Here is a 16,888-nt window from a genome sequence, read left to right on the forward strand (position 1 = left end):
ACAACTAGGCACAGTCCCGAAGATTATTTCTCACTGCTGTTAACAAACATCGATAAACGCGTGACAGAAAACGAAGTTGTTCGCCTGGTGTCTGAACCGCTTTGTGCTCCGCTACCTGAATGTATGGATGTGACCAAATTGGTGTCCAACTGGAAAAGCTGCGAAGATTTGGATTATGTTTCTTTCAAAATAGTTTTGCATAATCGATGGAAATTGCCTGCTATGAGAGCGTCCACCTGGCCGAGAGAAGTGAAATTCCGAGAGTTTATTCGCAAGAACAACGACACATGGAAACCGCCCTCTTTGAGAAACATAACTGTGTAGTGTTAAACGTATAATTCAGATTGTCTTATGTCTATTTATTGAGTAATTTTATCATTCTATTCCATGTATTGAATTGATCTTGTAACTTATGTTGTCTAATTTTTCGTCGTGTACCGATTATTCGTTGTCTAATTCATGAGTAAGCTTAGGAGATATTGTTGTAAAAGCTACGTTGTTAATTCGTCTAGTTGTTATAAGCATTAGGTTAAGTAGCAGTCTGTACAGTTTTACTGAAGACGGAGAAATAAATAAATAAATAAATAATCGTTGATAGCTCCACCTTGTCTACTAGATACGACGGGCAAGTTATTGGAGAGGTTGATCCTCAACAGGGTAGTATCGCATACGGAAGTTGCGGACGCCCTGTCCAACAACTAGTTTGGATTCAGCAAAGGTAAATCTACTTTGGACGCTATCCAGTAGCTGTCAAAATTGATGCGTGACGTCACAGTGCAGTGGAGTATTGATCGGGTCTCGAGTTTTCAAACCTGAAACCCGACCCTAACCCGAACCCGACGGGTTTGGAAATTTAAAATATTTCGGGTTCGGGTTTGAAGGCTATAAAATTATCAGGTACGGATAGGGTTCGGGCTTGAAAAAAGTCGGGTTTGGTGAGAATGCTGAATCCTGAAAGCTTCCCCATGCATCAGAAACGATGAATTTATTATCTTTTCAAACTCGGGTTCTATTCGGGTTTTTCTTAGAAAACTTTTTCGGTTTTCGGGTCAGGTTCGGGTTTGAACAGCGAAAATTGTTCGGGTTCGGGTCGAGTCCGGGTTTAAAGAAATAAAATAAGTCAGGTACGGGTCGGGTTCGGGTTTGAAAAATGTGAAACTCAACCATCTCTACTATCCAGTCGGTCGTGCAGACAGCTGAGGTGGCAATCGAACATAAAAGGAGCGGCATCCGTTACTGCGCGGTTTTCACTCTGGACTTGAAGAATGCGTTCATCCGCGCATGCTGAGAAGCGATATCCCAGGCACTTCACCGCCTCAAGGTACCAGTGCAGTTGTGTAAGCTTCTAGAAATCTATTTTGATAGTAGTTTATTTATTAGTTTATTTGAGACACTTTACCACCAGCGTGGCATTCGTGTCAGATTTTGATAGTAGGGTTCTACTGTATGACACAGAGGATGAGCAGAATGGCGTTCGAATTACCGCGGGAGTACCTCAAGGTTCAATCCTGGGTCGGCTGTTATGGAATGCGATGTACGATGACGTACTGAGACTGCCCCTTCCGACGGGTGTTAAGATTGTTGGCTTCGCCGACTATAGCACCCTAGTGGTCTATGCCGAATCGATGTAGGAAGTAAAGTTGACAGCACCGCATTCTATCTCCATAGTTGAGGAATGGATGAGTTCTAGGAAACTAGTATTGGTCCGTCACAAGACTGAGGTGGTCAACAACTGCAAGTTGGAGTGTAACATTGTTCCGGATGACTGGAGGCAGGTGAAAGTAATAGCCATCCAAAAACCCGGGAAACCCGCGTCGAACTATGATTCGTACCGTCCAATTGCGATGTTGTCGTGTATTCGCAAGTTGTTAGACAAGATGATTCTCTTTCGACTGGATAAATGGGTTGAATCGAATGGCATGCTGTCAGATACACAGTTTGGTTTTCGCAGAGCCAAAGGAACGAACAACTGTCTTGCGCTGCATTCTTCAGAAATTCAACTTAAGGCAATTGCCTTTGCCCAAAAGGAGCAGATGGGTTCAGTGTTTTTGGATATTAAAGGTGCTTTTGACTCAGTTTGTGTTGATGTCCTTTCCGACAAACTCCACGCAAGTGGCCTTTCATCAATTTTGAACATTTTTTTGTACAATTTGTTGTCCGAGAAGCATATGAGCTTTACTCATGGCAACTTGTCAGTTTCACGAATTAGCTACATGGGTCTCCCCCAGGGATGGAAAATTGCTCGTTAAGAAAGCTTGCAGACGACTGTGTGGTTCCTGTCACAGGACCAACAGCAGCCGAACTACAAGGACCCTTACAAGATACTCTGGACAATTTGTCTACTTGGGCCTTAATGCTGGGTATCGAATTCTCTGCAAAGAAAACTGAGATGGTTGTCTTTTCAAAGAAACGCAAACCTGCCAAGTTTCCGCTTACACTCATGGGTAAGACAATCACTCATAGCTTGCCTTCTAAATATCTCGGGGTCTAGTTCGACGCCAAATGAACCTGGGGGAAACACATTGTGTATCTGGCACAGAAATGCCAAAAACGAATCAACTTCATGCGAACTATAACTGGAACATGGTGGGGAGCCCATCCGGAAAATCTGATCAAGCTGTACCGAACAACCATCTTGTCGGTCTTAGAGTACGGTAGCTTTTGTTTTCAATCCGCGGCGAAAACACATATGCTGAAAATACAACGGTTTCAGTACCGCTGTCTTCGCATCGTGCTAGGCTGTATGAACTCGACTCACACAATGAGTTTAGAGGTACTTGTAGGAGTACAGCCCCTGCCAGATCGTTTCGCGGAGTTAACACTCTGGTTTCTCATCCGTTGTGAGGTTCTCAAGCCATTGGTTATTGGAAACTACGAAAAGCTGCTTGAACATAACCCTCAAACTCGTTTCATGAATGTGTACTACTGGTACATGACGCTGGAGGTTACCCCTTCTTCGGTTAACACCAATCGTGGTACCTTCCTAGACTTCGACTGTTCCTCTGTAGTATTTGATTTGTCCATGAAGCATGGTATAAGCGCGCATAATCACCGTATTGGGCTCTCAGAAAGCAATCTCTGTGTTTGCGGCGTGGCTTACCAGGATATCGAACGTGTTGTATGGGGATGCAGTGAGCATCGTGGCATCAGATCTGAACTGACTGAAACTCTCCGGATACAAGGAAAACAGCAGAAACCTGTCAGGGAAGTGTTGGCGGGCCTTGATTTAGAATATATGAATTTAATCTATCTGTTTTTTAAGCGTATCAATATCCGAGTTTGATTGTGTTAGTTTTCTGTCTTTCTATTTCCCCTTCAAATTGTCCTCTTCTCGTCGTGTCTCCCATAAACCATTCCTGTTTAGTTTCATTACAGATCTGGACATCCTGTCTCTTCAAGCTTCATCAGCTTAGTGGTCTAAGTAGCTTAAGAAATCCCGAAAAATCCTTTCCTTCCCTGTTACAAATGTATTACCAAACCTTAAAACTTCCGCAAACTAACATAGTTTTTGAAATAAGTTCAAATTTCAAAATGTAAATAATGTAAAACTGCCTGCGAAATAAACGAGATAAGTAAAAAAACAACTATAAGTCAGAGCAAAGGGCGCTTATCTCGATAGTCGATAGGTGATTGCATCATAGAATTCGTACGATCCCTTAGTCATTTTGGGGTAATGATCGATAACAAATCCAGATTCGCTAACCTCGTTGTAGGTATATGCCTGTAAAAGGGCATATACGGCTATAGCGGCGCTATCGAGGATGATGTCTATCAGCTCTGCTGTAATTGCCAGCCAACGCAAGCTTCTGGCAAGCGTGGCGCTATCCATACAAAAGTATGAAGGACCAATCCGGTCAAAAGTGCTTAGAACGAGCAGAAACCTAAAGCGGCTGTCACTCACATAATGTTAGAATTGACGCGCCGACCAAGAGTTGGCTGCAGAGGATTAGCCCTGGTCCCTTGTAACATTGTTTAAGCCGGCTAGGAGAAGTTTGCCTATGCTACTTCTGCTACATGTGTTGTGCTATATGCACTGGCCCCTCCTCAAAGAAATACCGTAGGCCCGGGGAGATAAGGGTCGGAGGCCAAGGATAATGTCGGTGCACTGTAAACCTCTTGAGCAATCCAACAAGAATCGCTCAAGTACAGTGCATGGACTGGTTTTCGTGGGTCGTCGTTGGTGCGGCATCCCCACACTGCCTGAGTTACCTTCTCAGGAGTCTGTTTGCACATTTTCCCCTTGTAAAAAAATACCTCTGCATAATTCAACAATTATTGTGGTAAGCATATAGGGCTAGTAGAATAAGGTAACGATGGAAGTGACCGAGCATAGAGGATATTCTCTACTTTCAAAATGCTGCAGGGCTGTGTCATCATATTTTATGCTTAAATTATTATTGATCTGTAGACTTTGATTGTTACTTAGCGTATAATGTATTTGAAAGTACATAACCATTTGGCACGTCTACTTAATTAAATGCTTGAAATTCCTGAAACCGAAGTAAGCACAGCCGATCAATGGACCGATGCACGAGTTCACTATTTGACGTTTGAGCGGTGCCATGTTATTTACGTGACCATAGCAACGAATGAATTCAGCACCGCTCAAATGTCAAATTAGTGAACTCGTGTATTGGTCCATAGAGAGGCCAACAAAACTTTGTTGAGATGACTACCAGCTCTATTACTACTCTTGTGCTTCGAACGAATGTTATCCCGAGAGAATCGTCCCTTTTTCAACTCTTTGATGAACTGCTCTATCTCGCCACTTTTCATCGCTAGCTTTTCGCAAATACTCACCGCTGCCTCCGAAGCATACTTATCGTTTTCTATTTGTACGTTTTCCACGTGTTGTGCAGATAGTTTCAGCTGGGTTAGGGTCAGAAGCGCACAGAGGCTGTCCAGGTGCGATTGAACGTTCGTCAAAATGTCTCTGGCGTAATCCTGGATGTTGAGCGATTTGATGGCTCTGTGGAACAGTAGAATTTTGTATAGACGCTATAAACGAATAAATGATAAAAACTGTGTTTGCGAAAATGAAAGATCTCTGCCAATGCTTCCAAAACACAACTTAAAATATTCTCACATGGATAAGAAGCTAATTATTTGAAACCTCTAACTAGACATGTTATCACAATGAAAATCCTTTACCGCTTTTCAGACGGGTGAACAGAAATGCCACCGTTTCAAATTTTCTCCCAATAAAATCCAAGTCGTCTGCAAATCAGACAAACTGGCCGGATCTTGTGAAAATCGTACATCGAATATGTATACACATTAGCACCCCCTTACCATGGTAAAATCACTTACATTTTAAATATGTGCATTATGCTATTTGTCCAGCCCAAAATCGTTTTGTCTAACCAATTTGGCAGCTTCGACTTCAGAATAGTTATTAAAAATTATAACATAATGAATACCGTAAATTAACAAGAACATGCGATTACGAATAACTTACTGGTCATAGTGGTCCATCTGATTTGGCAAAACCGCAATCTCAGCCAGCACTTCCTCTCGGATTTTTTTGCTCTTCAACCCTAACACAACGAGATCCTCATCGCATAATCCAGACAGATGCTCGTACTTGATGTCGTATTTCCTGAAACGATCCACACATTAGAATAAATAGTATTAAGATAAGGGAAAGTTTTAGACAATAACTCAAACTAATATTCGTACAGGGCACTGTTTCTACATCAAGTTGGTGAAAAACTTTGAAATGATAATTCGACTTAGATACACTTTATCGATATTGAAGGTCATCTATTTTTTGGCAATCATAAACTGTGTGCGTTTACATTCAACGTTGGAATAATGAGAAAGTATTGAATATGTGATTAAAACTGGCCCAATTCGTTCAAACAACATTCAAACCTAATTATTAATTTGATAACTATAACAATTCCTAAATGAACAATATTAACCTTTAACTGGACATATATAATAGGTATACAGTTTATGTTCCTATCACAACAAAGCTTAATAATCAATTTTATCATTTAGTTGAACTGTCCAGAATTCGAATCAAAGTGGCCGGAATATGGAGCAAAATAGGGTTAGCGTCCAAATAAGAAACATAAAATGTTCCATAGATTTCTATTATTCAAGGTTTTCCAAGATGCGAAATCAAAATCTTTACCCACGAATCAAAAGTTATGTGAGGGCTGGATGATTTAATTTAAAAGCTCTTGGATGAGGGTGTCCACAATATTTATGAATTCCCCAAGGATGTCTTCAAATTTTTTTTTTTTCAGGAATGTATCCAGGAAAATAAAAAGGATTTTTTTCAACAACTATTGGAGCACTCATAAAGTAACATCTTAAGAAACCCTTGATGAATTCGTAAAAGTGTCCCTGAGAAAACTGGAATAATTACTGTAGTATTAGCTGATGTGAACCCTAAAATGAATTGTTTTGAAGAACTGCAGTTCTAGTACAAAATGTTGGAAAAAATTGTGGAGGAACTTTATGAATAATCGCTCGTCCAATTTTATTGAGGAATGCCAGGAAGAGTACTAAACATATTTCCTTGAAAATCCCCTGGATGAATTTTTAGAGCTATTCCTGGGTGTAAATATAGATGAATTCTTGCAGGAATCTATATGAAAATGGCTAGAAGCATAGCTGGAAAAATTGACGTAGCAAACATTGTAGATCTTCCTGGGAAACTTCTTGAACGAATTCTTAAAAAAGTGGAATGATTCTTTGTGGATTCTCTTGGAATTACTCTTTTGAGATTCTTACGAAACTAGTATTGGTCCGTCACAAGACTGAGGTGGTCAACAACTGCAAGTTGGAGTGTAACATTGTTCCGGATGACTGGAGGCAGGTGAAAGTAATAGCCATCCAAAAACCCGGGAAACCCGCGTCGAACTATGATTCGTACCGTCCAATTGCGATGTTGTCGTGTATTCGCAAGTTGTTAGACAAGATGATTCTCTTTCGACTGGATAAATGGGTTGAATCGAATGGCATGCTGTCAGATACACAGTTTGGTTTTCGCAGAGCCAAAGGAACGAACAACTGTCTTGCGCTGCTTTCTTCAGAAATTCAACTTAAGGCAATTGCCTTTGCCCAAAAGGAGCAGATGGGTTCAGTGTTTTTGGATATTAAAGGTGCTTTTGACTCAGTTTGTGTTGATGTCCTTTCCGACAAACTCCACGCAAGTGGCCTTTCATCAATTTTGAACATTTTTTTGTACAATTTGTTGTCCGAGAAGCATATGAGCTTTACTCATGGCAACTTGTCAGTTTCACGAATTAGCTACATGGGTCTCCCCCAGGGATGGAAAATTGCTCGTTAAGAAAGCTTGCAGACGACTGTGTGGTTTCTGTCACAGGACCAACAGCAGCCGAACTACAAGGACCCTTACAAGATACTCTGGACAATTTGTCTACTTGGGCCTTAATGCTGGGTATCGAATTCTCTGCAAAGAAAACTGAGATGGTTGTCTTTTCAAAGAAACGCAAACCTGCCAAGTTTCCGCTTACACTCATGGGTAAGACAATCACTCATAGCTTGCCTTCTAAATATCTCGGGGTCTAGTTCGACGCCAAATGAACCTGGGGGAAACACATTGTGTATCTGGCACAGAAATGCCAAAAACGAATCAACTTCATGCGAACTATAACTGGAACATGGTGGGGAGCCCATCCGGAAAATCTGATCAAGCTGTACCGAACAACCATCTTGTCGGTCTTAGAGTACGGTAGCTTTTGTTTTCAATCCGCGGCGAAAACACATATGCTGAAAATACAACGGTTTCAGTACCGCTGTCTTCGCATCGTGCTAGGCTGTATGAACTCGACTCACACAATGAGTTTAGAGGTACTTGTAGGAGTACAGCCCCTGCCAGATCGTTTCGCGGAGTTAACACTCTGGTTTCTCATCCGTTGTGAGGTTCTCAAGCCATTGGTTATTGGAAACTACGAAAAGCTGCTTGAACATAACCCTCAAACTCGTTTCATGAATGTGTACTACTGGTACATGACGCTGGAGGTTACCCCTTCTTCGGTTAACACCAATCGTGGTACCTTCCTAGACTTCGACTGTTCCTCTGTAGTATTTGATTTGTCCATGAAGCATGGTATAAGCGCGCATAATCACCGTATTGGGCTCTCAGAAAGCAATCTCTGTGTTTGCGGCGTGGCTTACCAGGATATCGAACGTGTTGTATGGGGATGCAGTGAGCATCGTGGCATCAGATCTGAACTGACTGAAACTCTCCGGATACAAGGAAAACAGCAGAAACCTGTCAGGGAAGTGTTGGCGGGCCTTGATTTAGAATATATGAATTTAATCTATCTGTTTTTTAAGCGTATCAATATCCGAGTTTGATTGTGTTAGTTTTCTGTCTTTCTATTTCCCCTTCAAATTGTCCTCTTCTCGTCGTGTCTCCCATAAACCATTCCTGTTTAGTTTCATTACAGATCTGGACATCCTGTCTCTTCAAGCTTCATCAGCTTAGTGGTCTAAGTAGCTTAAGAAATCCCGAAAAATCCTTTCCTTCCCTGTTACAAATGTATTACCAAACCTTAAAACTTCCGCAAACTAACATAGTTTTTGAAATAAGTTCAAATTTCAAAATGTAAATAATGTAAAACTGCCTGCGAAATAAACGAGATAAGTAAAAAAACAACTATAAGTCAGAGCAAAGGGCGCTTATCTCGATAGTCGATAGGTGATTGCATCATAGAATTCGTACGATCCCTTAGTCATTTTGGGGTAATGATCGATAACAAATCCAGATTCGCTAACCTCGTTGTAGGTATATGCCTGTAAAAGGGCATATACGGCTATAGCGGCGCTATCGAGGATGATGTCTATCAGCTCTGCTGTAATTGCCAGCCAACGCAAGCTTCTGGCAAGCGTGGCGCTATCCATACAAAAGTATGAAGGACCAATCCGGTCAAAAGTGCTTAGAACGAGCAGAAACCTAAAGCGGCTGTCACTCACATAATGTTAGAATTGACGCGCCGACCAAGAGTTGGCTGCAGAGGATTAGCCCTGGTCCCTTGTAACATTGTTTAAGCCGGCTAGGAGAAGTTTGCCTATGCTACTTCTGCTACATGTGTTGTGCTATATGCACTGGCCCCTCCTCAAAGAAATACCGTAGGCCCGGGGAGATAAGGGTCGGAGGCCAAGGATAATGTCGGTGCACTGTAAACCTCTTGAGCAATCCAACAAGAATCGCTCAAGTACAGTGCATGGACTGGTTTTCGTGGGTCGTCGTTGGTGCGGCATCCCCACACTGCCTGAGTTACCTTCTCAGGAGTCTGTTTGCACATTTTCCCCTTGTAAAAAAATACCTCTGCATAATTCAACAATTATTGTGGTAAGCATATAGGGCTAGTAGAATAAGGTAACGATGGAAGTGACCGAGCATAGAGGATATTCTCTACTTTCAAAATGCTGCAGGGCTGTGTCATCATATTTTATGCTTAAATTATTATTGATCTGTAGACTTTGATTGTTACTTAGCGTATAATGTATTTGAAAGTACATAACCATTTGGCACGTCTACTTAATTAAATGCTTGAAATTCCTGAAACCGAAGTAAGCACAGCCGATCAATAGAGAGGCCAACAAAACTTTGTTGAGATGACTACCAGCTCTATTACTACTCTTGTGCTTCGAACGAATGTTATCCCGAGAGAATCGTCCCTTTTTCAACTCTTTGATGAACTGCTCTATCTCGCCACTTTTCATCGCTAGCTTTTCGCAAATACTCACCGCTGCCTCCGAAGCATACTTATCGTTTTCTATTTGTACGTTTTCCACGTGTTGTGCAGATAGTTTCAGCTGGGTTAGGGTCAGAAGCGCACAGAGGCTGTCCAGGTGCGATTGAACGTTCGTCAAAATGTCTCTGGCGTAATCCTGGATGTTGAGCGATTTGATGGCTCTGTGGAACAGTAGAATTTTGTATAGACGCTATAAACGAATAAATGATAAAAACTGTGTTTGCGAAAATGAAAGATCTCTGCCAATGCTTCCAAAACACAACTTAAAATATTCTCACATGGATAAGAAGCTAATTATTTGAAACCTCTAACTAGACATGTTATCACAATGAAAATCCTTTACCGCTTTTCAGACGGGTGAACAGAAATGCCACCGTTTCAAATTTTCTCCCAATAAAATCCAAGTCGTCTGCAAATCAGACAAACTGGCCGGATCTTGTGAAAATCGTACATCGAATATGTATACACATTAGCACCCCCTTACCATGGTAAAATCACTTACATTTTAAATATGTGCATTATGCTATTTGTCCAGCCCAAAATCGTTTTGTCTAACCAATTTGGCAGCTTCGACTTCAGAATAGTTATTAAAAATTATAACATAATGAATACCGTAAATTAACAAGAACATGCGATTACGAATAACTTACTGGTCATAGTGGTCCATCTGATTTGGCAAAACCGCAATCTCAGCCAGCACTTCCTCTCGGATTTTTTTGCTCTTCAACCCTAACACAACGAGATCCTCATCGCATAATCCAGACAGATGCTCGTACTTGATGTCGTATTTCCTGAAACGATCCACACATTAGAATAAATAGTATTAAGATAAGGGAAAGTTTTAGACAATAACTCAAACTAATATTCGTACAGGGCACTGTTTCTACATCAAGTTGGTGAAAAACTTTGAAATGATAATTCGACTTAGATACACTTTATCGATATTGAAGGTCATCTATTTTTTGGCAATCATAAACTGTGTGCGTTTACATTCAACGTTGGAATAATGAGAAAGTATTGAATATGTGATTAAAACTGGCCCAATTCGTTCAAACAACATTCAAACCTAATTATTAATTTGATAACTATAACAATTCCTAAATGAACAATATTAACCTTTAACTGGACATATATAATAGGTATACAGTTTATGATCCTATCACAACAAAGCTTAATAATCAATTTTATCATTTAGTTGAACTGTCCAGAATTCGAATCAAAGTGGCCGGAATATGGAGCAAAATAGGGTTAGCGTCCAAATAAGAAACAAAAAATGTTCCATAGATTTCTATTATTCAAGGTTTTCCAAGATGCGAAATCAAAATCTTTACCCACGAATCAAAAGTTATGTGAGGGCTGGATGATTTAATTTAAAAGCTCTTGGATGAGGGTGTCCACAATATTTATGAATTCCCCAAGGATGTCTTCAAATTTTTTTTTTTTCAGGAATGTATCCAGGAAAATAAAAAGGATTTTTTTCAACAACTATTGGAGCAACTACCGAAAAGCTAAACATTACATATAATTTGCAATTGGATTAGATGGACATCTAATCCAATTGCAAATTATATGTAATGTTTAGCTTTTCGGTAGTTGTTAAACTTCCACTCGGCTGGCTAGCCGTAAACCACGATTCATAATTAAAAACAAGTAACTATTGGAGATTTTTTTTTATTTCAGAAGGCACTCATAAAGTAACATCTTAAGAAACCCTTGATGAATTCGTAAAAGTGTCCCTGAGAAAACTGGAATAATTACTGTAGTATTAGCTGATGTGAACCCTAAACTGAATTGTTTTGAAGAACTGCAGTTCTAGTACAAAATGTTGGAAAAAATTGTGGAGGAACTTTATGAATAATCGCTCGTCCAATTTTATTGAGGAATGCCAGGAAGAGTACTAAACATATTTCCTTGAAAATCCCCTGGATGAATTTTTAGAGCTATTCCTGGGTGTAAATATAGATGAATTCTTGCAGGAATCTATATGAAAATGGCTAGAAGCATAGCTGGAAAAATTGACGTAGCAAACATTGTAGATCTTCCTGGGAAACTTCTTGAACGAATTCTTAAAAAAGTGGAATGATTCTTTGTGGATTCTCTTGGAATTACTCTTTTGAGATTCTTACGAAGATTTCCTATAGAAACAACTGGGCAAACTCGTGGAAGGACAAGCCAAAAAATATTTGGGGAAAATCCTGATAAAGTTTCTTGAAAATCTTTCCTTAACTCATTGCGTGGTGAAGATTGATAAATTATAGTAACCATATCATCATGTGAATGCGAACATTATCTGGACATTTTAATAAACGGGCAAACGCAACCGAGATCACTGTAAAAAAATACAGAGATTCGGAAAATAATTATTAATCAGCTCCTTGATTCTCGGCAAATCCGTTTACCGAGGTCGACATTAGAATTTAAGTGTGTATGGTTCTCAGTTATGAAGAATTATGGAAAGTTGATTGTAATTCCAGAAATTACTTCAAAAAAATTGTATAGGAATGATCGGAATAAATGGTGTTGGTGCGAAACCCTCAAAGCAATTTAGAATAATCCATTGGGATTTTATTTATAAAAAAATCTTTTAAAATATTTGGAAGGGTGCAAGGGTTGAACGAAATGATAGAAAAATTGCTAGAAAAAAGCTGGAGGCACTTTATGAGGAATGCCTGGTTGAATTTATTGAAGAATTGAGAATTCCTGGTAAAGCTTTTAATATATATTCCGAAATTATCCCTAGAGGAATTTTGGAGCGATTCCTAAGACAAACCGTTGATGAATTCGTGAAGGAATCGATCGATTGTTAGAACACTCGGATGTGCGTGGAAGGAATGAAAGATGGAACAGTGAAAGATATAAATAAATACAGAATGTACAACCAATGTCGAATTCGTTTTTGAGCCTGGGTTGAAACTGGCGCAACCCGTTCTGAATCACAGTTTCAACTCCAACCCGATTCAGGTTCGAGGAGTTACAATTTGCTTGACGTTTGTTTGTTTACGTGTTGATCACCGACCCAGTTCCTAAAAACGAAAACGACATAAGATACACGTCCACAAAGTAATCTACCTACGGACGGAGCCTAGGATTGAACCTATGACCTACTGCTTACCAAGCAGAAGCGGTCCTTAAGTCTTTAAGTCTTCAAAAACTCTAGAACTACCCTTGGGATTTTTATTTTTGTTAGAACTGGAAAAAGTTTTGGTGAAGATTCTTAGACGAAACTAGGAAGCGACTTTGAACTGAATTTTCTGGCCGAAATATTTGAAAAAAAAACTTTGGGAAAAAACCAAATGTTTGAGACTTGTTGAGTGAATTACTGATAAACTTTCTGCAGTAATATATGGCTATAGAAGGAATCTTAAACCTGCCTTCTGAAAGATCTTCACCAAAATTCCTCAGCAACACAAGCCAGAGACGGTTGGGAATATAAAAAATAGAACTTCAATGGCAATTTTGGCATAAAAAGCTCTCGGTTAATAACTGTGGAAGTGCTCATTGAACACTAAGCTGAGAAGCAGGCTTTGTTCCAGTGAGGACGTAATGCCAAGAAAAAGAAGAAGAAGGCCTTCCATTGAAAGTAGAGACTTTTTACAGACCAAGTTCCCAAAAAGGATAATGTAGATGGAAACATTTTATGATTGTCGTATAACAGATGACACCTAAAGCCTTCAATAGTGATAAAGTATTTTAAACTCTATCTAAAACTCTCTATGTTAAACTATCATTTAACAGTTTTTTACCAATTTGATGTGAAAACAGTGTCTTGTACGAATATGAAACTGACCTACTATATGTCGTTCGACCTTACCTCAACTCTTCGGTGAGATTTTCGGCCTCTCCGCCAATGCTGGACAGTAAAGCCGCGATCGGATCGTAAAAATCCGTCATCTCAACCAGACCGTCGTCGTCCTCTCCATCGTCCTGGTTTCCTTTGGCATCGATTGCACGGAATGCTTCGTTCATTTTCGCTAGAATTCACCTCAATCGGACACGGAATCACGGATTCTTACCAGGGAATTGCACTCGATTACCGCAGATCAACAAATTACGCGCCGGAGTCCGAACAAACAACGTAAACAATAACAATCAGCCGGTAAAGCACGCTGAAACTACTGCACACAATTTTGTGCTAACAATCGGCAAAGGGCTGACACGGCTGTCTTCTGGCATACATTTTCGGGGTGCATCGCGAAGTGGGCGATTCTGACAAAACCCACACAACGGATTATAGGCCTTTTCATGTGACAGGTCCGTCTATGCATTTGTTTACATCGGTGGAGGACCGGTGCTGACACGGGGCTGTCATTTTCATAGAAGAACTGTCAAAGTGCTTCCGGATCAGCTGATTTGAAACGTCATGTGGAAAGGCCTATTGGGTCCTAAAATGTTTAATGAATTCTTGCGCAACTTTTCAAAACAACCTATCTAACAATTCACACATTTCGAGAAAATCGAAAATATATTTTGAAACTGTATCAAACTGAAACAATTTTTCCCCACTGTGTTGCTTGCAGATGGAAGCAGCGTAATAGAGTTCAACGTAAGAGTTTACATTTTGACGATTTATTTGGAAATTACACTAAAATTTATAAAAACATCAGATAGGACGTTTTGACCAAAACTATGTACATAGGATGAATCACATAGGTCGTTTTGTTTCAACAATTGTTACATTGGACATTCACTTTGGTCATTTTGTTTCGGTTATAGTAACATAACACATTTTGAATTGTGCACACAGCAAGCTTATTTTATTGCATTTTGTATCCACGTGCGCAATCATTCAAGTTGAAGTGCTCATTTTGTTGCGGTGTGCCAATCAGAGACACCAGCTGTGCTTTGTTTTGATTCATCCGATCCCACGTCACTTTTTCCCCTCCGTCTATGTGTCCTATGTAACAACAGAAGGAGGGGAAACTTTGAGCTGTATGTAGGACATTTTGCTCTCTCACTGATTCTCCCTAAATCTTCCCCCCGTTTTTATTAAGGTTTCGCCTACATGATCATGTGTGAGTTTCCCACTGCATGACGTGGTGGTGGTGACGGCTGTGTTGCAATCAGCACCAGCCGTCGGTGGAAACAAGAAATTGCAGTGGGGAATGATGACGATGACGACGCCGTCCATCTTAATGTAGGAACTTGAGAAAGGAGCCAGCGCCTAACAAATACATACAGCTTCTCCTCTCTTCGGTGATTGATCGCTCTTCAAATATGTGTGAGCAAGTCACGCATGCACGTTGCTCGTGTTGCTGCCGCGCCGGGAAGCATATGTATATGCTTGATCGACCATGGATCTGAATCTGATTGATACAATGACATCATGATGCTCAATCTTGTGCTCAATATCATTACCCTACATGCACGCAATGCGCTAATAATATGAAAAGAGAAGTTGCAGCTGATCCAATCCAGCGAAACGGTAAAACATGGTTTGGCAAAAAGACCAAAATACAGTTTTGTGTGCCTCATCTCTTTTTGTCACTTGAGCGTTTTCAATTTTGCGATGCAGTGCGACTCTGAAAATATCGACTGAAATGATTGAGAAACAGTAATTGTAACATTCTATACTTCTAAGTAGTGACTCAGACACGCTTCTACAAAGCATTCTACCGTTTAAACTCCATTCCAAAGCTTTATTCAGGAACGTCCAATGTAACATGGGAATCGTGTTTATTCATAAATGTTACATAGGGCATATGGTTGGTTCTTTGATCGAAGGTCCAATGTAACAATTGATTAAAAGCGATGCAATTTTAAACATTGGTCATTTTGTTAAGCTTTCAATAGATTAATGTATTGTTAAAATATCAGAACGAGTGTTCTAGTGTGCTACTAAGTGGTGCAACGCAAATGATTAAATATAAAATTATGTATACTATAAAATTAAATGTTTTATAGAATTTGGTATCGACTACCGTTAGAATTTTGTATCAACATGCTCAATCATTCAAATTGAATTGCACATTTTGTTGCGGTGTGATAATCGCAGACACCAGTTGATGGGCTTTGTTTTGTTTCACTCGATACTTCGGCGTCGCTATTTCCTCTCCGTCTATGTGTACTAAGTAGCAACAGAAAGAGGGGAAACGTTGAGCTGTATAAAGGACTTTTGCTCTCTCGCTGATTCCTCCTCAATCTTCCCCCAGTTTGAACGCGTGATTCACTCACACTTGCTCGGTAGTTTCCTACTGCTGCTCTGCTCTTAGCAGCAGCAGTCGACGCGGAGTGAAAAGAACACAAAAAGCAAAACAAAACTAAGTGCACAAAAACCCCGTTAGTTCCAGGTGGCCTTGTGTTGCGGAAAATGTCTCATTCAGTTATCTAAATGAGCTGAACAATATAATTAAAATGGAAAAAGAACTGAAAAAAGGACCTGCTCTTCGGTGGCAGAAAAAGGTGACAGAAAGGATCTATCGGCAGCATCATCGAGTTTCTTCGCCAGCTCATTGAACACATCTCGACAGAAGCTGCCGGTATCGCTCAACGACCAGCAAATGATTCCGCCCGGGACGCTTAGCGGAATGACCCCAATTAAGAAACCCGTACGTATATCCAGCACCAGCGTAGCCAGAAGCAACCTTCCGGCAGGGACAAATTCACTTCGAACCGAACGAGTACGGATTTCGATCTGGGCACTATGGAGAAGCGGGGAAGCGGGGTGGAAGGACAGCAGCAGTAGAACGGAACGAATCCAAGAATTCCGAGCGCATCAAGATTTTGTCGGAAGCGATCAAGGTAAGTGATGTCAACAACTAGCGGTTTGGGTCGTACCACACAAAGGTAGCTCCTAAAGAAACTATAAGCAAAGAAGCGAAATGTTCCAATTGGAATTCCAAGTTTACTGTCAATGTCATTCCAATCGAGCAGGAGACTTGTCAAACACTTTTTCACACAAGCTGAAAACGATTCACACAAAAATGTTACCGCCCACGAAAATTTTGCTTCTTCTGAAGTAGCATATTTTCTGAATACTTGAGTGTCGGTTGCAATTTTCATGCTTTGCATAAAGAATGCTCTACTCATTACATTGGTTTTCCACACATTCAGTCAATTTTTCATTCGTTACCCAAACCTGTGAAAACTCAACACATAAAACCTGTGACTCACTTTTAGCATGGGATTCAACATTGGCAGTGCTGCGTAAT

General features: G+C 40.3%; 2 protein-coding genes across 2 annotated transcripts; both read right to left on the reverse strand.

The window, feature by feature from the left end:
• Positions 1 to 4,410: 4,410 nt before the first annotated feature.
• On the reverse strand, positions 4,411 to 5,633 carry LOC110677890. Its single transcript, XM_021849694.1, has 2 exons — positions 5,459 to 5,633; positions 4,411 to 4,969 (listed from the first exon to the last, which is right to left on the reverse strand). The coding sequence occupies exons 1-2, from the start codon at positions 5,473 to 5,475 to the stop codon at positions 4,618 to 4,620; spliced, it is 369 nt and encodes a 122-aa protein (XP_021705386.1). The 5' UTR covers positions 5,476 to 5,633; the 3' UTR covers positions 4,411 to 4,617.
• Positions 4,411 to 13,840, reverse strand: LOC5565035. The gene is made up of 4 exons (XM_021849686.1): positions 13,552 to 13,840; positions 10,391 to 10,531; positions 9,545 to 9,901; positions 4,411 to 4,490 (listed from the first exon to the last, which is right to left on the reverse strand). Exons 1-4 carry the CDS (start codon positions 13,704 to 13,706, stop codon positions 4,466 to 4,468), a joined length of 678 nt encoding a protein of 225 aa, XP_021705378.1. The 5' UTR covers positions 13,707 to 13,840; the 3' UTR covers positions 4,411 to 4,465.
• Between the last annotated feature and the right edge of the window lie 3,048 nt (positions 13,841 to 16,888).

This window comes from Aedes aegypti, chromosome 1 (assembly GCF_002204515.2).
Source record: "Aedes aegypti strain LVP_AGWG chromosome 1, AaegL5.0 Primary Assembly, whole genome shotgun sequence".
Lineage (NCBI taxonomy): Eukaryota > Metazoa > Arthropoda > Insecta > Diptera > Culicidae > Aedes > Aedes aegypti.

Excerpts from the sequence above, each read along its gene's own strand:
- LOC5565035 (XM_021849686.1), bottom strand. The coding sequence starts at position 13,706 with ATGAACGAAGCATTCCGTGCAATCGATGCCAAAGGAAACCAGGACGAT. Across the intron at positions 9,902-10,390 it reads CAGATGGACCACTATGACCA|AGCCATCAAATCGCTCAACA; the intron begins GTAAGTTATTCG and ends ACTGTTCCACAG. Across the intron at positions 4,491-9,544 it reads TGTGCTTACTTCGGTTTCAG|GAATTTCAAGCATTTAATTA; the intron begins GAATTTCAAGCA and ends CTTCGGTTTCAG.